Source organism: Amyelois transitella, chromosome 21 (assembly GCF_032362555.1).
Source record: "Amyelois transitella isolate CPQ chromosome 21, ilAmyTran1.1, whole genome shotgun sequence".
Classification (NCBI taxonomy): domain Eukaryota; kingdom Metazoa; phylum Arthropoda; class Insecta; order Lepidoptera; family Pyralidae; genus Amyelois; species Amyelois transitella.
In genome coordinates, this window is record NC_083524.1 from 6,327,253 (window position 1) to 6,351,382 (window position 24,130).

Genomic DNA, 24,130 nt, shown 5'->3' on the forward strand with positions numbered 1-24,130 from the left:
GCATTTCTTTTTTTGCTACAAGATCAACATAATGGAACTGAAGAATAGTTCATCTTTTAGTCAAAATTGGCCAAACGACAAACCCCATACCTACGTAGTTAAAGCTCTAACAACGTTTAACCAAATGAATGTAGTCAAACAAAACCAACCCTTTAATGCCTAGCTAATTATGACAGTATTTGAAGATTGGCCGTGTCGGCCCGGGGCGTAGAAAGTACCCACGTATGTGGAGAATTAATTAGAGTAACATTTTGTGGGTTTGCCGTGTACACCCTTACTTTGCGCACGATTATGTTATTTAAAGCTAAGGTAACTGCTTTTGAAATTTTTATAATTGGTAAAAAGATTTTGTTTTTAACCGACTTCAAAAAAGGAAGTTTTTACAGAGAATGTTCGTTTTGTATCGTGACCTGACCTGGGTTAGGACCCGAGGCTTTGTTACTCAGAGACAAGCACTCTACCGTTGAAGTCCATCAATCGATGGTCGAGTATGAAAATAGGTAATTACTAATGTTCACCTGCGGCTTTGCTCGTATTGTTAAAAACCTATTGTTAACTATATTACTGTACAATTTTATCCAAATTTGTTCTAGATATTGTGTAAAAGGGATACGTAAAAACTTTCTCAAAATAACAATTACCTACTAACTTTTACCCGCTTCAAAAGTACTCTACGTACTTTTCACGCGATATTTAGTTTTTGAAGTGAAAGACGTACAAACAAACACACAATGGATGAATTTTTAATATCATGTTAATTAAAAGTAATTCTTAACTTAAATGATTGTAAAATTTACATCAAAGCACATGTAAAAATAAAACAACAAAGATTTCTTTAAGGCGCCGTCGTGGTCGCATAAAAAGCTTTGTCAACATGTCGCCAACCTTATGAATAGGAGAATTTTCTTAAGTAGGCAAAGAAAAATCTTGTTTGTTCCCTATACATACATACCTATATAGCTTCACGTAGACGTGACGTACTGTTTTAGATAACTCAGTCGTGGAGGGAGCAAACCTTCGGGGAGCACTTTGTCTGATGTAAAATAAAGTCAATGCAGATGTTATATTGCGAGTAGTTTTATACGTGTGGTAGAATAGAATAACGATCATACATTTGATACATTTCTTGATACGTACATACCGTATATAAAAATATTTTTTTTGTATTGGTGGTTGCACCAATACAAAAAAGAATAGGACCACTCCATCTCTTTCCCATGAATGTCGTAAAAGGCGACTAAGGGATAAGCTTACAAACTTGGGATTCTTTTTTAGACGATGGGCTAGCATCCTGTCACTATTTGAATCTCAATTCTAATTTGAAAGTCAAATAGCTGAACGTGGCCATTAAGTCTTTTCAAGACTGTTGGCTCTATCTACTCCTCAAGGGATATAGACGTGACCATATGTTTGTATGTGTGTTAGTTGGAACTACATCATTGCCTGCATTCGTCTTTCGCTTCATCCACTTTCACAATTCTATTTATGCAAGCTCATTAATTTATGGTACTCTTGACCTGACCAATTAACCAGGACATCCCCGTTATGATCAAAGTAGGCATTTTCTATCCAATTTTTCAGCTTACACTAGTTTTTTGATATAAGTACAAAATCCATGCCGTGTGGGTCTCAGCACCAATGGGAAAAGAATAGGACTACATACTCCTTTCGACTTTACCCTTGAAATATCGTAAAAGGCGATTAAGCAAGTATACTTAAGATTGGGCAAGCAACCTGTCACTTTAATATTGCTTCAAGGAGTAGTTTAATCAATTATTTCAATGCAGTTTAATTTGTAATCTTTTTCTTAACAAATACCGGTTCCCATCATTATTTAATGTCAATACACAAGTTTTTCTTTAAATTCACAAAACCCTAAGAAGGATCTAATCCTGTTAAAATCTACAAAAATATATCCGAAATATAACTAGATTTGTACAAAATTCAGTGTTGATTTCAACGCTCCGATCGGCTCAATATTTCTTTGTCAGTAGGTAATAAAATCAGTATTCAGTTTATACACGTGTGTGTATTACTCGTAACTGAACGTGTGAGTGCCGTGTGGTTCCCGGCACCAATACAAAAAAGAATAGGACCACTCCATCTCTTTCCCGTGGATGTCGTAAAAGGCGGCTTATAAACTTGGGATTCTTCTTTTAGGCGATGGGCTAGCAACCTGTCACTCTTTGAATCTCAATTCTATCATTAAGCCAAATAGCTGAACGTGGCCATTTAGTCTTCAAGACTATTGCCTCTGTCTACTCCGCATGGGATATAGACGTGACCATATGTATGTATGTATATATGAACGAGTATGTGTGTGTCACATACTCACATACACACACTGTGTGAATTCATCGGATGTTTTCCAGTTGTACATTGGATTTTTACAATGAAAATGTAAAATCGGTGTAGGTTTTAATTTAACTCCATTAGTCGGTTGTATGAAATGTTTTTACCAGTAACTTTGAAAGAATGAAATTGTTGTAGGTATATTTTTCGATAAAAATGAAGCTATGGCTTTAAATGCTTTATCGATATTTTATGTTTCATTAATTTATGTTTTTTGAATGAAGGCAGAACAAAAAAATTTACTATCGTAAAACGTACAAAAAATTTGTTACGAAATTAAAAATAAATACTTAAAAGTTAATATAAAGGTAACTCCATAACGAGCATAAATGAGAAGTGGGAAGAATAATCTCAAGATGGACGTACTCTGATCGAAATGGGCACTTTCTGCCAAAAATAAGAGGTTTGCCTGAAAAAAAAATATGATTCCGGATAAAATAAGTATGCAGGGATCGAGACAAGTGAAAAAATAAATTACAAATAAAACATACCTACATATAATAACGTCTACATCCCTTGCGGGGTAGATAGAATCAACAGTCTTAAAAAAACTAAAAGATCATGTTCAGTCGTATCATAATGATTGAATTGTGATTCAAGTTTAAAATACGACCACTCCATCTCTTTCCCATGGATGTCGCAAATGGCGACTAAGGGTATGTTTATAAACTTGGGATTCCTTTTGTAGGCGATGGGCTCCATTTCATCATGACACCATACACCTATGGTCTTTCAGTCTTTTCGAGACTCTTAGCTCTGTCTACGCCGCAAGGGATATAGATGTGACTATATGCATATATGGGATTCAAATTGTGACATTTCGCTAGCCCATCGCCTACATAGAAGAATTCCAAATTTCTTAGCATTTCCCTTAGACAATGAACAAATATATTTTAAAACAATACCGAGACACACTGTAGTAAGCGTACATTTTGTAAACACCAAAATAGATTTTTACAAAAACACTATGAAGTGAAATGAAATATTTATGTAACAGCGTGATGAAAATGGTTGTTTACAATACCCAATATTAGCTCGATTTATGTAGAAGATGAATCATTTTAGGTACTTATTTTTTTTGGGTGAATTAGTGATGATGAAAGAAATCTATACTATTATTATAAAGCTGAAGGGTTTTTTTTTTGTTTGAATCTTAGGAACTGGTTCGAATTGAAAAAATCTTTTTGTGTTGTTTTAACCATTTCTCGAGGAAGGCTTTAGGTCATTTAACATCACGCTGCAACTATAAGGAGCAAAGAAATAATGGAATATGTGAAAAAAACGGAGAAAATTATTCATCCTTGAGGGCCGAAATAACTATATGATGCCCAAAATAACTATTCCACGCGGACGAAGGCGCGAGCACAACTAGTCGTATATATTGGACGTCCTGGCAAAGGATCAGGTCAAGAGTACTTTTATTTCTGGCAATTTCCACGGGAGCGAAGCCGTGCAAAAAAGTCTAGTACCTAAGTTAATGGATTGAAAAATCTTTCACAATGCAAGACTATTCCTTAGGGACCAATAACTAAGACTTAATATTCCATCTCCAGGGATCGCTTAGTCCTGTCGCTTATAAAAGGTTTTCTCTAGACATTTTAATGGAAAATGCAAATATTTGTGCAAGGGAAGTTCCCGTATGATTTATAATACGAGTATGATTCCATTTGGATGTTATAGCGACTCTGAGTATCATTTTATTTTCAACTATATAAACTTAATTTTTTATATATAGATACACAGCAGCTACACAAAACATTTAATTTAATTCAGAGACTATAAATATGTCAAGCTATGCACTGCAACAATGAGCTATTTTATAATAGATCACGCATAACGGTGATATTTTTTTTTTTTTCATAAATGCTGCCAGTAGTTGAAATACTTACTAAGTACCTGTTTCTTATTTAATATTGTAGAAGGCATTTGTCTTCCATCTCAACTGATAGTAAGTGACGATGTTAACAAAGTTGTAACATGCCTATCAAAAAGATACCCATTTATTTTACTTTTGAATGACGACGAACTCGCGGGACTAAGTAATAAATTAGTTAGTAGGTACTCTTACATGATCATATCTATTTGCCGTTTACTAAAACTAGACTAGTAGTAGGTTGACTAGTAAAGAATGCTTTAAGTTGAAATCGTACACTGAGTAATTGAATAATAAATAAATAAGAACATAGGATGGTGAATAGATTTGCGTAAAGTTAGGAAAAGGGTATCAGACCGGATCAAAATGAAACTAAAAGGTAAGGTTCTACTTAACTTAAACATTCGTGTAAACTTTGCGAGGTGTAAAGAAAACAAAGTGTAGAAGCGATCGAGGGACAAGATAAAACTATGCGTCTTCAGAAAAGGGTTTAAAGGGTTCGGAATCCGTTGCCGAGTGATATTCGCAATTCCCAAAATATTTTCCCCATTGAAGACTCACTTGTGTGGTGTATAATCTTCTATGTTCCGCCGGAAACTCCTCTATAACTTTCCTATGAATGTCGCAAAAGGTGACTAAGGGATAGGCGTATAAACTTGCGATTCCTCTTGTAGGCGATGGGCTGGCCTATCACTATTTGAACCTAAATTTCATCGTGAAGCTATACGGCTGAACGTGGCCTTTCAGTCTTTACTTTTAAGGGATATAGACGTGGCTATAAGTATTTTACACCAAAGTTAGTTTTACTTTTTTATTAATTCTTTACAATACATCCTGCTAAACGTTGCTTTTGAGTCTTTTTGAGACTGCAAAGTCGATCTTTAAATATTTCAAGGTAAGAAATTTTTACATAAATTTGTTTAGTAAGTTTTAGTAAGTCACTTTCTAATGGAACTAGACAGGAATTACCAGCTGTTTTTAAATTTCTTCTTTGTCTAAACATATATTGGGATGTCACGTAGAAATCTCAGTATTTCTTATAACCTATTATTTTATAGTTATAATCAGCGTTAACATTTCCAATACCTACTTAAATGTTATTAAATCAGAAAATCGTTATTTTTGTATCTCTATTTTGTTATTGGTCATTGCTCGTAATTCTCGTTCAAATTTACGATACAGTGTATTAATGTTATTAATCTTTCAGACTGAATGTAATTAAATATATCCTAGACTACAATGCGTTGATTTAGATCCTTTTCACTGCTCGTGTCCCGAGGTCAGTTCCTTTTTAATTACCTTTAAAGTGATAAGGTGGTTCTTAGTTTGATCTATATTTATTAATATATGTACCTATGTTTGTCCGCGATAACCTCGCGTTTTACTGATATTGATGCGTTTTTCAGGAAAATGTTTGTTACATCAGAAGATTTTAGAAATATAACCGACTTCGAAAAAGGAGGATATCGATTAAAGGCCGTTCTCTTTAACAAAATTATTATCACATTGTTTACCACAAATTCCTTCGAATTCATCTAACATTCAAACAATTTGTCATTTCAAGTAAATGATACAAAATCGATTCACGAAAATAACGTCAATATAACAAATTACGTCTTGGTCTTTGCAACTTGGAATTTGGAAAAGCAAATGAAGTATGCAGGAATCGTGGTAAGTGGAAATATATACATATCTTTACCTATCTCGAGTAAAAACTGTGATATGATGAATAAACTATATTTATGTTCGTGTATTGTGTTCCTGACAGACAGAAATCTTTCAAGTATGAATTGCATATAGTCTTGTTAACCGGAAATCTGACAACTTTTTACTGTTTAGTTGTTGCTATAGTAACCCTGTTAAATTGAAGCGACTAGGAACTAGCCCACCTAGGAATCAAACGAAACAACTTTGTAATGCTGTCATAACCGTTATATCCAAGGTTATAAAGATTTATACTGCCTTTATGTCATAGACGTGAATGCAAATAAGCTCATTTGAGAAGGTGGCGAGCATAGAAATCGCAATAATGTGAGACAATAGAAATACCATAGATAGTGTGTGTAAAACAAGACGAATGTTACCTGCGAAGTTGTCAAATAAATTCCAGAATTGAGATGGATTAATTTGTTTTTAAGTTTTGTATATTATTTATTCTTCAAATCGTTTCAACATATTCGTTGTATAAGTAAAAAGTTTTACTAAGTATGTTTTCCAATATCGATGTATTTGACAACTGGCATTTTTGAATTAACAATGGAATCATTCCGCTGCTGATGATTGACTCGTGAGAATCTCTGTTTGTTTTCTGTTAAGAAAATAAATCTATACACATTAAATATTTGATATTATTCCTACTCACTTTTGAAGCTAATACAATATTAAAACGTTAAGTTGTCTCATCTATTAAAATTTTATTCATCCGAACCAAGATCATGGTCGTAATGGTGGCTCTTCAGACGGTGATGCTATTGATAACACTGACAAAAAACATCGTGAGGAAACCTGCATTCAGACAACTAGATGTGTGACCATGATACACTAAGGGTTAGATTTTCCTGCAAAGGTTGCGACGGTCAGACGGAAGCCTTACTCGTGTAAAAGAATAGAATAGAATAGAATAGATTTATTTTCAAAATTGGATACAAGTATCACTTATTGACGTCACATCACTTAAATCTAATTATAACTACTACCGAAAAACCTTATCACTTCCAGGATCATAATCAAACGTGCACCGCGGTCTCTGATCTAGAAAGATGAAGACGCAACGAAGATTAAAGCTTAAGGGAAGAATTTTAATCAGTACTTACCACTTCTAGAGTCTACTATAATTCCGAACTCTATATTGGTAAGATAGGCAATGAAATCGTTCGATAGTTTTATAGCTCATAAATGAAAACGATAACTGTGAAGTGTGCCATTTTTATGAGCTGTTGTGGTGTACTATTTAAAGTTTCTCGAAGCTGTTAATTTTAGTGGTATTGTGAATGAGTTTCTATCTTTTTAGTGCTACTAGGATCCGCACGCGTGTTGTTTGTAGCTTATATGTTTTAACTGGCATACGCTTGCATATTTTTGATTGTACCTACATATATTCGATTGGCTAGCAACCTAATAATATTTGAATCTCAATTCCATACAGTTAAGTACATACAATTGCCATACAGCTGAATTTGGCCTTTTAATGTTTTCAAGATTGTTGATTCTGTCTACCCCGCAAGGAAAGTCATAACCATATGTATGAATAGAATAGATTTATTTTCAAAATTGGAAACAAGGTATCACTTATTGATGTCACATAACTTAAATCTAATTATATCTACTACCGCTTACCAAAGCGAATGTGTAGAATGAACGGCGGAACAAACTACACTGCAGCATTTTCAACGGACGTCAATTGACAAATATAGATCTCCAAAATCTAAATCGTGGACGAATGCACATTGTCTTCATTAAAAAATGTGAATGAGTATAAACTAATTATTTTAATACGTATAATGTACATACGTACAATACGTATAATATTATATGTATATGCCGAGACGTTGGCAAAGCATATACGAGTAGACACCACTTTGGTTTATACTTAACTTTAATAAAATCTTTTTTATTTTTAACTAGCTGTTTCTGAGTCCTCAATATTTTGTACATGAACACGGAATCATTTCTATTCTACCCGCATTTCCCCCGCATAGTATGAGGATAAATCGTTCAAATGTGTGATCAGTACTTATTCCGATCCGTACTCGAGTGACACTCGTACTTTGCATACATTTGCCAACGTTACCAATAAGTTTTGAAGGGTTTTCCTATTATTTTTGTTTGTTTTCTCCAAACGTGATAAGGGACAAGTGAATGAGGTAAATTTTTGTTGAAAAAAAAAGAGAAGTTTATTGTTGACCTCGTTTTAGATTTGTGTGTAAAGAATTCAAAGAAGATGGTCAAAAATAACACCAGCTTTTTAATTCACAATACATACATACATACATATTATCACGTCTATATCCCTTGCGGGGTAGACAGAGCCGACAGTCTTGTAAAGACTGATAGGCCACGTTCAGCTATTTGGCTTTAAGATAGAATTGAGATTCAAATAGTGACAGGTTGCTAGCCCATCGCGTAAAAGAAGAATCCCAAGTTTGAAAGCCTAGCCCATTTCATTTAATTCACAATATAAATACAAATTCGTAAAGTTAGTGAAGATACGACGTATTAGCTTTCGCCCGTGTCTCAGCCCACGTTAAAAAACCACATGTCCTACATATTTTACACTAGATGTATGTTGATGCCAAATTTCATGGAGATCGGTTTAATGGTTTTCACTTACTAAACTGACAGACAAACTCACTTTGACATATAAAGTATTGTAATAATTGTATCTAATATACTCATGATTTTTATGGAAATGCGTTATAGATCAGGTACACAAAATATATCTTAAATAAAGGCCGAAAATCAAAACATCAAGATATAAAAGAAACATTTTTATTTCAGAGTATTCACTAACAGTGCATTCACAGTAGTTTTATTAAATAAATACTATGAAATCAACGAAAAAAATTTAAAAACAGCGTGAAATACAAACAGCTTACATTGATAGTATAACTATGAGACTTAGAGATCTTTCTTTATTACACTATATAGAGAAGGCCGTATACTTACGCGATTATGTTTAAATTAAATGCGTTTATTTACAAGACGCAATGAAGAATCATTCCTACAATAACATATGTTAGTCTGTACAATATTATTTCAAGCTATTTAATTTAACTGATAAAAAAAGACATAAAATTTTTATGTCACTGATATTATAACTGATTTCAAAAAAGTATTATGTTATTTTTTTTATAATGACTATAACAAGGCTTTTAAAATGAATTTATACAGACTTACAACAGTTTGATAACTTAATCTAACGGAATTACTACTTTACGCAATATAAATATCGAACGTACGTAAGTCTACATTTCAAACAATTGATTTTACTATCAAAATTTGAAGTTCACATTCTTAAATCTAAGCATTAGAGTAAATAGTTATCTGAAGTATTTTACAATGCTTAATAAATTGTTTAAGAAGTTAACAAAAATATATTGTACTGAGAAGATTTGGTCATAGTTTTTAAATTATACAATTTAAGTATTTCCTATAAACAATATATAATTCCTAACATATAAAGTTTAAAGCGCCAATGATAGAAAATGTATAGTTACAGAAGCATTTGTAAGAAAGCCTATTACGGCACGAAGGATTATATTAATAGTAAAGATGTGTGGAGGTCAGTAGCTTGAAATAAAAAAAATACTATATAACTAGATTATATCCTTACAAAATGACTAGATGAGACTGCATTATAACTAGGCGATATGTGCCATGATCGCTTAAAGCATAGCTTTATGAACCTAATTATTTTATATTTTAAGATTAATTTATTATTAACGCTATAACTAAGTCACAACACTGCAAAATTTAAATGGAATGTGAAGTTTCGAAGTCATAAAAAAAACAATATAATTATATTGCAAGCCATTTGAAAAAGGTTGCCTAAAAGCAACTGCTCAACGCAATAAGGCCGCCTTTTTTGAATAACTTAATTTAGTTGTAAATTATTTTGATCTACAAGAACATTTATACCATCCGCGTGTATCTTAAATATCCGTTTACTGCTGCTACCACGGGAATTTCAAAAAATCTTAGTGCTTGCCTATATACCACATAGAGAACCGATATGCCAAATTTTATCTTTCTACGCCCAGTAGTTTCGGCTGTACATTGTCTTAACTGACAGACAACGTATGTCTATGTACATAGACAGCCGAAATTACTGGGTGAATCACTGGTAACACTGGAAATCAAGGACACTTACTCAGTGAGTTGATTTCCAGTGTTACTAGTGATGAAAGAATTACAAAGATAAAGATTTCTTTGATTGATAAAAATACCTGATAAAAGAACGCTCATGCTATCTTTGTATTTAAAAAAAAATTAGTTAGAATAAGTTACGAATAAAAAATAAAGAAGAGATTTGTGAGTGTTTTACAAATGTGATACTGAACACGGTGGTTTTATTACAAAGAAGTTGGTAGGTATCACAGACAAGCAAAATGGGTATATTTTTGTTTTGAAAAATAAGGCATTACGACCTTTTTACATCATTATATCATAGAGTAATATGGACAGGTGAGTATACTTTGAGAATCTCTAGTAAAATAAGTTAAAAATATCCTACACGTTGTTTTATTAATATAGTTTCATAGATAATATTTAGTTTATCTATATTCTTATATAAAGGAAAAATAATTTAAACTATAGGAGTTCAAGTTTTTTTACACAATATTTTCACGTCTGCCTTTTTATGTACTAGACAGAGTATCACTGGTAGGTGTGGATCAATCGTCATCAATCACATTATCAACCGTCGATCGTCGCAAATATGTCTATTTCTTTCCTACGTTATAAATTTAATTAATTATAGCATACAGTATTAGGAAGAAAGATTGTAAAAATATATGTGTTTTTATTACCTTTTTCCGATAAGTAAATTAGTTGGTCGAAAAAGTTGAACTTTTAATTCTACTTGAAAGTCACATCTACTTCGCTAAAAAATTGTATTACACGAAACATTTTATTAATGTATCAGAATTACAAAATACATAAAATAGTATTCTCTATAACCTTCTAATCTTGCTCATTCTTTGAAACTTATTTAACTAGATAATTTTTGACTAAATCAAAGCAGTATAAATTTGATTTCTTTTATGTATGGTGTATTAAACGTTGCGTGTACAATAACGAACGTATCTTAATTAATATGCTTATGTCCTAAGCTGTTAACGAATAAAGCTTGCCTATCAGCAGAAGATAGTAAGCACACTAACTATTTTAGAAATTACGCTTTTTATATTTTTGAAATCTTATTCGCAAAAACGCCTTAAACTATTTTATTTCTATAAACAAATTTTTTTTTACAAATTACTCTCGTTTTTTTTCCAACAATTATTCTTTTTTAAGTAAGTTACAAATAAAGAATGCAATTATTCAAATATCTTTCATCCTAAAGCTAAACACTAAGTGGATATTAAAGCATTAAATTACAGTTATATAGCGACAATATTTTGGAAAATACTTTTAGAAATATTTGATTTTGAATCCATCCAACATATACGGCACCAAAGTAAATAATCCGTGTTACCAATATCTCTCTCGCTCAGTTCTAGAAAATAATTAATTTATTACTTACTTATACATCATATGAATAATGAACAGTACAAACTTTCTAAAAGTAATTTTCTTAAATATCGTTACAATTAACTACAGCGATTATTAAAACTATGTAAGTCGTAATTATCCCAGGTTTCAACTTTATGTACATCTTACAACGACATAGTAAAGCTTTACATAGATCACTATATTCTATTAGAAATGACTTGGTGCTCTTAGGCCGTTTAAAAAGGAAGAAGCTATTAAAAAAGAATTCAAGATTATTACTTTTGATTCCACCACTTGAAGAATGCAATATGTCTTTTTGGCATAATTAACGTATCGATACATTTATTATATAACAAAATTTATGCGAAACGATTATAATGCTGTCGTTGTAGTGGGACGCAATATAACGATAAGTACATATATTGGTTTCTGTCATTAATTGAAATATTTGTCAAAATAATTTAAGCCGTGGCAATCATACGGCTTGTAATAATTCTTCATGTTAAATTTTTTTATTTAACCATTTGGCCCAGCCAATTTAATACACTTTTGCACGCTAAGTTGCTTGACATATGATCATAGCTAACGTTCGTTAAAGTTTTGTTTTGTCTCACGGCAGAATTTCAGAAATATTTATTGTATCCTTATAAACTTTTGCAAGAGTACAATCAGCAAATTAATGAAAAATAATGCCTTGAATAGATGATACAGTTTGACAGCGCTTATATTTATCTGAAGTGTTTAAAAAATACCTTTTCTCTAAAAAGTAAAAAAATAATAGAAATTGAGTCCTAGTGGAAAGACAATATTGGTTGTCACAATTATAATATCGATATTTCAAGTTGAAATGCCATCAATCTCGTAAATAAAAAATAATAAATATAATACCTCCTTTCACATTTTTTTAATAAATTAACGCAAAAAAATCCAGTGGAAATTTCTAACGATTGTTGATATTTAAGTAATGTACAAAAAGATCGAAAGTCCAAAGAGTATTAAACTTCCGAAAACATTTTTAACATCAAAGATTTTGATGAACAAAGTTTTTGAATCAACTGTTTACGAAGCAATTAAGACGAGTATTTACAATGTTAACATTTTTTCTAAGTTACCGATTGTGACGTTAATATTACTCGTTATTACTAAGTAGGCTTTTCACTATCTACTTCACCCGGCTTTGATTGCTCGATCCCGTAATACTTCAACGCGTCTTGTATGTGTTGTACCTGGCAAACAAAAGATTTATATATGTATATACCTATAATACTTATTCATAAACATTAATTAATAAACGCGATATTTCAACAGAATATAATTAGACGTTTGTTGAAAATTTTCAATGAACGTAGGAAATGTAATAGTCTGTTGTTTTTTTTTTTTTTGATAGGAATAATTAAAATGAAAAAAAGTATACATTACCTCTCTGTTTTAGTTTCATCAAAGAGTAATCAGTAAATAAATTTCTATTTTAATATCAGGTATTTGTAATTCTTCATTGAAATAATTTAAAATAAATATTAATTGAATAAAACTGGTTACAAATAGAAAAGAATAAATACAAAAAATACGTAAAATAATATGTTCAATATCTTGTTTCAATATTACACACGCAGTTTAATAAAATAAAACAAAGTTTCCCGGTGGTTTTCATGTTATTTTAAAATTGAATAGGCGGTCATAAATGTCAAAATATTTTACCACCGAATAAAATATGACTTTCGGAGACGTGAAACGATTGAATCAAATATATTCATGTTCATGAAATGTTGCAATTTTACTCAAAAAATGCATGCAATGCAACGCGACGACACATGATCTCTATAGTTTAATGTAAAACATTTCATTTCTTTCTCCTAATATTTTTCAGGTGTCTATAAATTAAATCGACAAAAAACAAACAGATAATTGAACAGATTCTCCAAAAAAAAATTATAGGTACTTGAAAATTTCAGAAGGCTTATAAATTAAAGATTTTCTAGGCCATGTGCTAGCAACCTGTCACTATTTGAACCTGTCTCAATTCCATCATTAAACCATGCAGCTGAACGTGGCCTCTCAGTCTTTACAAGACTGTTGGCCCTGCCTACCCCGTAAGGGATAAAGACGAGACTATACGTGTGTATTATAAAGAACTCACTTGTGTGGCCTGGGGGTCGGTTCCAGGATGGGTGTACTTGTGTAGGAAATAACATGTTCCAGAAATGTCCTTAGGGAACGAATTCGGGAGGCACGAGCGATCCCTCGGCTCCATTTCGAATCCCGGGAATTTAAGCAACCACCTGCGGAGAAAATCTTTTGTCATACTTTCATAGAGACAAAGTGATGTAAGCATTTGTCCTACTTAAGTTGTGTATGTAACATAGTTTTGACAGTTTTGTACGGATGTGTTATAGGTTACATAAATCCTTTAACACATTAATAAAAATAAAGTGTTTTTAGATTTTGTCATTCAAGAATATATTCAAGGTGTGTTATGATATAATGAGAATACTCGTAATTCACTTATTGGAGATTTCAAGAAATTACGACATTTTTTTAATTTGTATTTATTTATACCTATCTACATACATACATACAATACTTAAAGCTCTCTTCCCACTGCGTTTATTTAGCTTTCGCGCTATTTCTGCCGCACCTAACTTTCACTCCCTTACATTAGTCTTGGGACTAACAAAAACGTATATATGTTGATAAAAAACATATATATTTATTTCCATAAATATGTATTCCGGGCAAAAATATCAAACAAAGCGTTGCAAATATATCTGACCGTTCTATATTTGTGATATAATCCCAGGATAAAGTTGACACATAATGACATATATACGAAATGTTTCCTGTGACAAATTACGATCAATAATGTCACACTCCAGTTGATATCAATAAAAATAGATTGGTATTGGATGGAGTTACACCTCTCTATGAAGACCTGTATGATGAGACTTGCCGATATAATATGTCTTAGATTATATATAAGGTGACTGACAATAAAGAAACAATAAAAAGAGGGATTTGTGATTGATAATGTATATACATTATAATAGTATCAGTTAAAAATGAAGATGTGAAAAACTGCCTCTTTAGAGATATCTCTCTACTCGTATATCCACACCTATATTTCTTTGCTGTGGATGTTGAAAAAGGCGACTGAGGAAATAGGCACATTAATCTAATGCAGTTTCTAACATGATTTAATACACACCTTTATTTCTTTGCTGTAGATGTAAAAAAGGCGACCAAAGAAATAGGCACATTAATCTAATGCAGTTTCTAACATGATTTATACACACCTTTATTTCTTTGCTGTAGATGTAGAAAAAAGGCGACTAAAGAAATAGGCACATTCATCTAGCGCTTCTTCAAACATGATCCAATTCGGGTTATGTTCCCCTGGGAAGGTCAGATGGTAATCGCTTCGTGTAAAACCTGACTCAACCAATCCTGAATCATGTGGTGCAAAAAGGTGCACCCTGGACTTCTTTCTACAGAGCTTAAACTGTATCCAGGACTAAGTGACAAAATTAAATCACGAACTTAGAAAATATTTCATAACATATGTACATTAGAACTATCACAGTACCTTTTTTTTTGTATAAATAAATAAATATATATATACAGGACAAATTACACTGATTGAGTTAGCCTCGAAGTAAGTTCGCGACTTGTGTTACGAGATACTAACTCAACGATACTATATTTTATAATAAATACTTATATAGATAAACATCCAAGACCCAGGCCAATCAGAAAAAGTTCTTTTCTCATCATGCCCTGGCCGGGATTCGAACCCGGGACCTCCGGTGGCACAGACAAGCGTACAACCGCTGCGCCACAGGGGCCGTCAGTGTATGGATGTGATTATTCAAAGTACTTACTCATAAGTGGTGGGGCTGACGTTGATTTTCAAAGGTTCCGAGCCGGATTCGAACTTGTTGGCGAGCGTGACGTTGTGCCCAAACAGGCAGTACTTCAGCATGGTCTTGCCCACCACTCCCGCCAGCACTGTGCCAGTGTGAAGGCCTATGCGCATCTGTGTGCACATACAGATATTATGGTCATGAGATCAAAGGTAAGTTCCATATACAACATCAGAGTTAAATATACAATAAGTTATGTGTTTTATTCTGATATATATAACAATCTTTAAATAAATGTTATAAAAATATATATATAAATTAATATTAATATAAATATATATAAATTAATATTTTTATTGACAAGTAAAACACCTAGTGGGACGTGATCATATATATGTATATGTAGTTTACGTTTTCCATCTGGATCGTGGTAACAAGTATACAAAATTTAAACTATTATAGTAGGTCTTTAATATTGTATAATGTAACGATTTTTTTCGATAATACAAATTTTATATGATCAATTAAAAAAAAATCTTTTCTTTTTATTATAATTTATAATTTTACAAGCCAGCTAAAAGCTGGAGCCGCGCAAACACTGATGATAAGACAGACGACAACAATACCTTGATTGGGTTCCCTTCGTGTGTGCGATGCTGCGCACACGTCTCCACCATGCGCAAGCCCATCCAAGCTATCTGCGGAGCGTGGGTGTCGATCTTCTTGTGGAGACCACTCGCAACGCAATACGCATCGCCTATTGTTTCAACCTAGTATAAATATTAAAAGATCATTTATTTATTTTTAACCTTCCATACTTTGAGGAGTAAAGAAAAAAAAATATTTGAAGAGTAGGTGTAAATAATTTTGTCTCGCGATCTTAATAAAAAGGTACAGTCCGGTTTCCTCTTCAGAGAAGAGAGGTTGTAACCAAAAGAAACAAATAGAAGGGTTAAGTAAATGCAAGAAATAGTATTCCTAATAAAAGAGATGAACCGTTTAGAAATTAATATAATTAATAACTCTTCAGATTTAGTTATTGACAGAGATAAAAAACTGCAACTAAACGTATTTCCTTAAGGAGCAGTAAAGAATAAATAGCAGAGATTCTCAAAAAAAAGAGAGATTCTGTACATTCCAACTCACGGGAATCTGTTAGTCAGTCATAAAATCTTGAGCAGAGTAATAACATAAAATGTAATCTTAAGTGCTTATCCAAAATTGTTTCTCTTACTTATCTGTATTATATTTATTTGTCTTTATCAGGTTTTATGACTCTTCTTAACATTAAACCCTTTTCAGCATCTTGTCTTACCTTTTGTAAGCAAATTTTAAGAGACAGGAAAATACGACGGTTATATAAAATGCTTACTTTAATACTGCGTTACGTCGTCTTTTTACCAAGATTATATTTTTCATTCAACAACCTTATAAAACATAATTAGCCTTATGGTAATGGTGGTTGTACATTTAATTAAAATGTATAATTATGTTTAATATAAAAAATTGTAAAGTTAAGTTCATTGTAACTATAAACTCAAAACGCAGAATTAATATGCCGATTAAAGTGACAGTTGGCATAGATTATGATATTAGTACTTTAAATAATTTAAGTTGAATATTGCTTTCAACCTCTTTTCTTCTTTTACAAAGAGAAATAGGTTGCCACTGGCCACTTGCAAAAATATTGAAGAACAATTTCGCTTGCTTGGTGTTCTATGACTGTTCTATTTTTTTATAATTTATAAGTAAATTTTTGTATTAACAGCGCATTTTTAAAGTTCAAATCAAAGTGCAGTTTCAATTCACCAAGAGTTTCTTTCTATCGCATTCAAATTCACCCTTTTTTCTATATTTTGCTCTCTGCAACACGTAATTTTAGAGAATTTTGCAAAAATACAAAATACAAAAGATAACCGATTCAGGGGAATTTGACATGACGCCGTCACGTCAGGATTTCGCATCCACCTTTACCGTGGAAATTGAGAAAAATGCGGTTTCGTATTTTCGCTGTTGAATCCGCTAACGAAATATTAGATGAAGTTTTGATGGCTACGTCATTTGCCAGGGCACGGCCGGTGAACAAAAAATATTGTTTAGCGGTGATTGACATAATTATTTTACGAAAATAAGGTAGAGGAAAATCCAAATCATTTGGGTCATTTTACAGGTTTATTTTAAGAGATGATGTTAGATTTTTTAGGTTACAAAGCTACCTTACCTAGGGGTAACCCTAAAATATTGAAGGCAACAATAACGTTCCAAATAAAGATTTTATTGCTAACTTGTTCATAGGCATTTAAATTTCAACAATATAAGTTCAAAAGTACACAATATTAATGACAAATTTTGGTGCTTTCCATAAGATGTATTCCGCTTGTATAAAGCATAAATCCCCGTCCATTCCTATGATAATAATATAGATAATATTCCCTCTCATATTTCTTTTTTACAGTTCCAAAGAAATTTCTGCATGCTTAATTCTTTTTTCAATTCAATTTAATCAAATCAATGACACATTTGCACGCTGTGTTCAGTCCAAGAAGGATGGCAACTTCATGCCATATTATGTATGTTATTCACCTTGTTTAGCAGCCAGATAACATACATTCATATTATAATCACGTCTATATCCCTTGCGGGGTAGACAGAGCTAACTGTCTTAAAAATACTAAGAGGCCACGTTCAGCTGTTTGGCTTAATGATAGAACTAAGATTCAAACAGCGACAGGTTGCTAGCCTATCGCCTAAAGCAAGAATCTCGAGCTTATTAGCCTATCTCTTAGTCGCCTTTTACGACATCCATGGGATAGAGATGAAGTGGTCCTATTCTCTTTCGTATACTCCCATCGCCTAAAGCAAGAATCTCGAGTTTATTAACCTATCCCTTAGTCACCTTTTACGACATCAAAGGGAAAGAGATACCTAATAGCAGTACGCAAATCAAAAACAAATAAAACATACCTTGTATACATCCAGCTGTTCACAGAAGATGTCGAACATGGAGTACAGGTTCTCCAGCATGTCGATGACCATCATGGGGGTGGCGGTCGCGCAGATGGAGGTGAAGCCGACTATGTCGCTGAACAGCATTGTGACGTCATCGTGGCTTTTAGCTTCGATCTTCTCACCTGTTGATAAATAGCTATATTGAAATACTCTCCTTTTTGGAGTAAATCTGTTTTTTTTTGTTTTTTTTTTTCATTAATTTTATTTGTTTTCACTTTAAGTTCGTTTGTCACTTTAACAAAAAGAATTTTTCTTTAGCTTCCTGGTTTGTGTGCTATTTGATGCATCTTCAAGCCAGGTTGCTAAGGTTTTTGTAATGTGATGAGTAAACCTGGTTACATCGTCCAGAGCAAAAACGGAGGCGGGTCGGCCTTATAGTCTTTTAATACTGTAGACACTGACAGCTCTGTCTACCCAGTAAGAGATAAAGCCGTGATGGATGCTATTATGACAGACAGAGAACAAACATTCAAATGCAACCCGAATACGCTGAGATGACAGAGATAGCGAATTCAGTCCACATATGAGCGAAAATCAAACAAGTTTGAACTATTCCGACGTGGAAAGCCCACAAGCCACGTAAGCTCCGTAACAAGTTTAACTACACTCGATTCGAACCCCTAAACTATTTGCGTGTATTCCCTCACTCAATTAACAACGCACACGACTTTGCATGTAAGTACTTTAACGTATCTTGACCAAATTTAGGACGTCCTGGTAAAGGGTCAGGTCAAAAGTACCCGAAACCGCCGAGCTTGCATGAGGAAGTATGCAGAGATTGTGGCAAGTGAAAAGAGGTAGTCTCTGCCTACCCCACCGGGAAAGAGGCGTGATTTTATGTATGTAATTTAATATGACTAGCAACCTGTCACTATTTGAATTTCAATTACATTATTAAGCGTAACCAGCTGAACGTGGCATGTCAGTCTTTCAAGACTGCCAGCTCTGTCTACCCCGCAAGGGATATAGACGTGATTATATGAACGAATGATTGAATGAACTTTAACTTTATGGGCTCTACTTTAGTTTTATAATTTACCGGCAGCATCACCCGCGCGAATTTAGCGCCACCTACAAAAGTGGTTCTTCGCAAATTCCACGGAAACTAAAGGTTTTACCGGGATGAAAAACGAAAAGAAAATTATGAAAATTCCATGTTCTTTTTCAGACTTTTAATTATTTATAAACAAAATTTTAAGAAGATTGGTAAAGTATATTACGCGTGAAGAGAAAGAAAATAAACAAACAAACCGTACTTTTGCATTTATAATATTAGTTGGCATTGTGAGAAAGGCTAACCACGTTAATGAATTTTGTTTTGGTGCAAATAGAAGTTTTATTGCCTCTAAACTAAAGGTCTTAATATGCAAACTTTTTGTGATAAGTCTGACTTCTGGATGTTTATATATACTATTTATTATAATTTCATTATATTTCTTCTGTTGTTTTAGTTTCTAATCAATAAGTTACTTATTTAATCAAAATTATTGGTAAAAATCTAAGTATTGTTGAGTTAGTATCCCATAACACAAGTCTTGTAATTACTTTGGCAAGATCAGTCTGGTCTGTGTTGTTTATTGTTCTATATATTATTGGAAAGGTAAATTTTACCAAAACCTAACATTTTCATGATGTTAGAAAACGTATAGATGTCGGTCTATTTTGGAAGATACAATACTACAAAACTAAAACAGATTTATGCACCAACAAAAATACAATCATCACAAGACCCCTCTTTGTTGTCGGAGAGGAGAAAGCGGTTGTGGATAAACCTTCGATCATGTTTGAAAAGTTTCATAACTCTATTAACTTTACCGTAAATTATTACCAAGATATACCGTATTCTTCTTGCAAGCAAAATATCCTTTATTTTAATAATGAACTTGGAAAGTAACAAAGTAACTTTGACAATTAACGTGTAACAAAGATCTATTAAATAAGTAATTTTCTTACCGTGAGAGCAATATGCTTGTATTAATTGAATGTAAATTACTTTATTATTAATTTTATTAACCAAATTAATTATTTACATTTAACTTTTAAAACAGGTTAAATCGTGTATTTGTTTATAAAAAAATCTTCCAGTACCAATACAGAAAGATTTTTGTTGGTGTTAATTGTTAAGTCCAAACTTAATAGAGAAAATCTTAAACAATAATAATTTTATTCATTTATTTATTCTTTATTGTAACAATTACAATTTGTAAAGTACAATAGGCGGACTTAATGCTAATAGCATTATCTAACAGTCTACCATTGGGTTATAGTTATTGGTTATAGCAAAAAACCTTTGTGTAGGGTATAATAAATATAGTATAAGAAACATACTTTCTATATCATCATTTTATTATATACATAGGTCACCAAGCTTGCTTGGATTATGACTTTTAATGAACATATATAATTACGAGGTAAAGTCTTGTATAAATTTCAAGACAAAATAAATAACCTGAAACCATGAAGTTTCATTAGCAAATTGAAAATGGAAGTCCTGTGTTAACCCTGTTAGATAATTATTATTATAGGCAGTATACCGCTAGATAACGGTTAAATAAGCATGGTATACAGAGTTAAATAAACATAGAGCAGTCAGGTATACTATATAAGGTTACGTTCGTAAGGTTACATAGCATTAGGTCAACACTTGTGATGTTAATCTATTCAGTTGGCTAACATAATCTGTCCACAACTCTCTGTGAATAACCAATAGTGCTTAACTTGGTAACATCTGATGCATACTGCAAGCTAGCTGCTTCAATAACTGACGAAATTAAGACATTTCGGATAGACAGAGCTGTTATCGAATTTATGGAGTAGAGTAGAATAGCTGGGCTGGTAAGTTAAAAGCATAGTGTGTCATCAAATTATCTTTAAATTAAGTTTAGAGGCTTGAAATATTCTTTAGGCGATAGACAACTAAACCTGAAACTTTCTCAGAAATTCAGTTGCATTATTCAGCGGTAGTTAAAGTAATAATTGAGATAAAAGATATCTGATAAATAAAAAATAAAAGTTATTTGATAAAAAATAGTGATGTTTCGTTAAAGTCCTCATTGGCACAAAATTTTGTTTTAGCCCTATTCATATACGAATATCTTTTATCTACCTTATGTCTCATTAAATACCGAAATACATTACCCTCATTTCCGACGCGCAGTCGGGTAATAACTAGCTTTTTGTCATCAAGGTATAAGCGAGAGTCGAGTCTAAGTCTTTAAGCTCTCTGTCTATACCATAAGAGTAAAGCCATGATGCATATATCTTCGACCCGAAACCGATAATAATTCCTGATAAAGTAAATCTAGAGCTGTGTGGTTCCCGGCACCATTAGAAAAAAGAATAAGACCATTCCAGACACTATAAACTTGGGATTCTTCTTTTAGGCGATGGGCTAGCAACCTGTCACTATTTGAATCTCAATTCTATCATTAGGCCAAACAGCTGAACGTGGCCTATCAGTCTTTTTAAGACTATTGGCTCTGTCTATCCCGCAAGGGATATAGGCATGATTATATGTATGTATGTTAATCTTAAAATGTAAGTGTACTACTGTTACACAAAATGCTTTTAAATATTGTCTTAAGTACCTTTCATAAGAAATTTTGTAATTTACGGCAAAAATAAAAAATAAGGGAAAGGAAAATCGCTTTTTTTAATCTTAAGTCTTTACTGAAAGTCCAACTTGCGCCTACTTTGGAGCTGCGCAAACTTAGATAGTGTTTCAATGACTCGCTAAACTACATAAAACATTCAACAACTTGCCAATAGAACTTGTATAACTTGAAAAACCTAGATTTGGAAGGAAACACCTTCAGAATTTATTTAGGTACTTACTTCTTTTGATAGGAAGTGGGAAAGTTGGGTTTTGTGAGCTAATATTTAAGAATACCCTTTTTTAGTGACAAAGGATTGGCTAGTGAAGAAAAAGAACACAGGCGTAATAAATTATTATTATATAAAATGCTGAAATTATGACGTCACATTTATTAGTTATTTTCTCATAAATTACTGAAGATATAACGCGGAGCCGTATTAGAATATAAACAGCTGCATGATCAGAAAAATTGCGACGAAAACGCTTGTCTGTGGCACCGGAGGTCCCGGGTTCGAATCCCGGTCAGGGCATGATGAGAAACGAACTTTCTCTGATTGGTCCAGACTAAGACCCAGGTCTTGGATGTTTATCTATTTAAATATTTATTATAAAATATAGTATCGTTGATTTAGTATCTTGTACCAGAAGTTTCGAAATTACTTCGAGGTTAACTCAATCTGTATAATTATGAAATAAATAAATAATGCCGTGTGGTTCCCAGCACCAATAAAAAAAAAGAATAGGACCACTCCATCTCTCTCCCATGGATGTCGTAAAAGGCGACTAAGGGGTAGGCTTATAAACTTGGGATTCTTCTTTTAGGCGATGGGCAAGCAACCTGTCACTATCTGAATCTCAATTCTATCTTAAAGCCAAATAGCTGAACGTGGCCTATCAGTCTTTAAAAGACTGTTGGATCTGTCTACCCCGCAAGGGATATAGACGTGATTATATGTATGTATGTAATAAATAAATAAAAAGATAAAGCTACTCACCAAGCCACAACCTCTTTGCAATGTGCGGTGGAAATATCAACTGCAGAAGACTAACGTTCTTCTCCCGCTCGTTCACGACCGCCTTACTCGCCTCTTCTATAGAACTCTTCAGCTTGTCCATTCTTCTCCGTAGCCCGTCCTGATGAAGCAACATTATTTTTAACAACTATTTAATTTTTCATCACTTACTTATCATAAATTGAACGAGGCCTTTCAGTCTTTACACTGTTGGTTCTGTCTACCCCGCAAGGGATATAGACGTGACTATATGTATGTATGTACTAAATATGAACATAAATTAAAAATTAAGAAAAATAAACTTAACCAAATAACAAATTATTTTATGTTTTTTTTTTTCATTTAAATCAGGATATAGTTAAAATTTCTAGTTCCCTACCTAAATAAATTCTGATAGAAGAATTTATTGGATCTTGGGGTCCGCTAAGACTATGAAAGTGATTCTGCGATGATGAATGGTGTATTTATTATCGGCCATGAAATTTTTGTGACTTTCATTAGTGCATTGTAATATTCCCTATATTACAAGTATTGCATATGCTAACCTATCTTTTCTACGTAAAAAAGTAATAAATCATTGTTAAGTTCAATCAAACATTTTGTATATTTTTATTTGTGAAAAAAGGTTACAAGTGTATTATTTTGTTTTAGTTTTAGTCAGTGATCTGCTTCCTTTCTGCAGGCGTACAAAAAGCGTACAAAAAGGCGTATAAAATCAAAGATTCCATATACTAATTTTAATTAAACAAATTACAATTTTAAAAAAATCATACAATTTATCTGTTTCAATACTTTATGCACCTAAACATAGTTCACAATTCGTATCAAAACCAGCAGCTTTATAGATACAAATAAGCCACCATTTCCTTATTTTTAGTACAAATCAAACGTGAATCGTGATCAAAAACAAGAAATCCTCCACCAAACACCGTTGTTCTTTTGATTGAAGTCACGAGCGACTCGTACAAATACTGTCAAAAGTAGTTTTAAAACTTCCGCTGAATCCGTGGAACGGAATTGCGGATCTGAGCGATCGTCGATAAAGCTTTTGTAGTTCGCGTTTTGCAAGGCTTTTGATTCTGCCTTCAAGCGTAAAGTGATGGATGAGTAACATATAGATATTGGGCTTCTTTTTGTGGTTTTGAATGTATGAGGCTTAGCAGTATTTTCGCACTGCCGATTGAAACGAGATGTATCGCAATTTTATGATATTTTCTTA

General features: G+C 32.7%; 1 protein-coding gene across 1 annotated transcript in view; it reads right to left on the minus strand.

Annotated features, from left to right (window-relative positions):
* Positions 1–12,548: 12,548 nt before the first annotated feature.
* The window catches only part of LOC106135572 (head-specific guanylate cyclase), an 82,504-nt gene continuing 70,922 nt past the window's right edge, over positions 12,549–24,130 (minus strand). The window contains exons 10-15 of the mRNA XM_060950349.1: positions 22,894–23,032; positions 18,259–18,425; positions 15,921–16,064; positions 15,313–15,467; positions 13,575–13,716; positions 12,549–12,663 (exon numbers count right to left, since the gene is read on the minus strand). Of these exons, the coding sequence (XP_060806332.1) occupies positions 12,580–12,663; positions 13,575–13,716; positions 15,313–15,467; positions 15,921–16,064; positions 18,259–18,425; positions 22,894–23,032 (831 nt within the window). The 3' untranslated portion in view covers positions 12,549–12,579. The remainder of the gene's footprint in view (positions 12,664–13,574; positions 13,717–15,312; positions 15,468–15,920; positions 16,065–18,258; positions 18,426–22,893; positions 23,033–24,130) is intronic.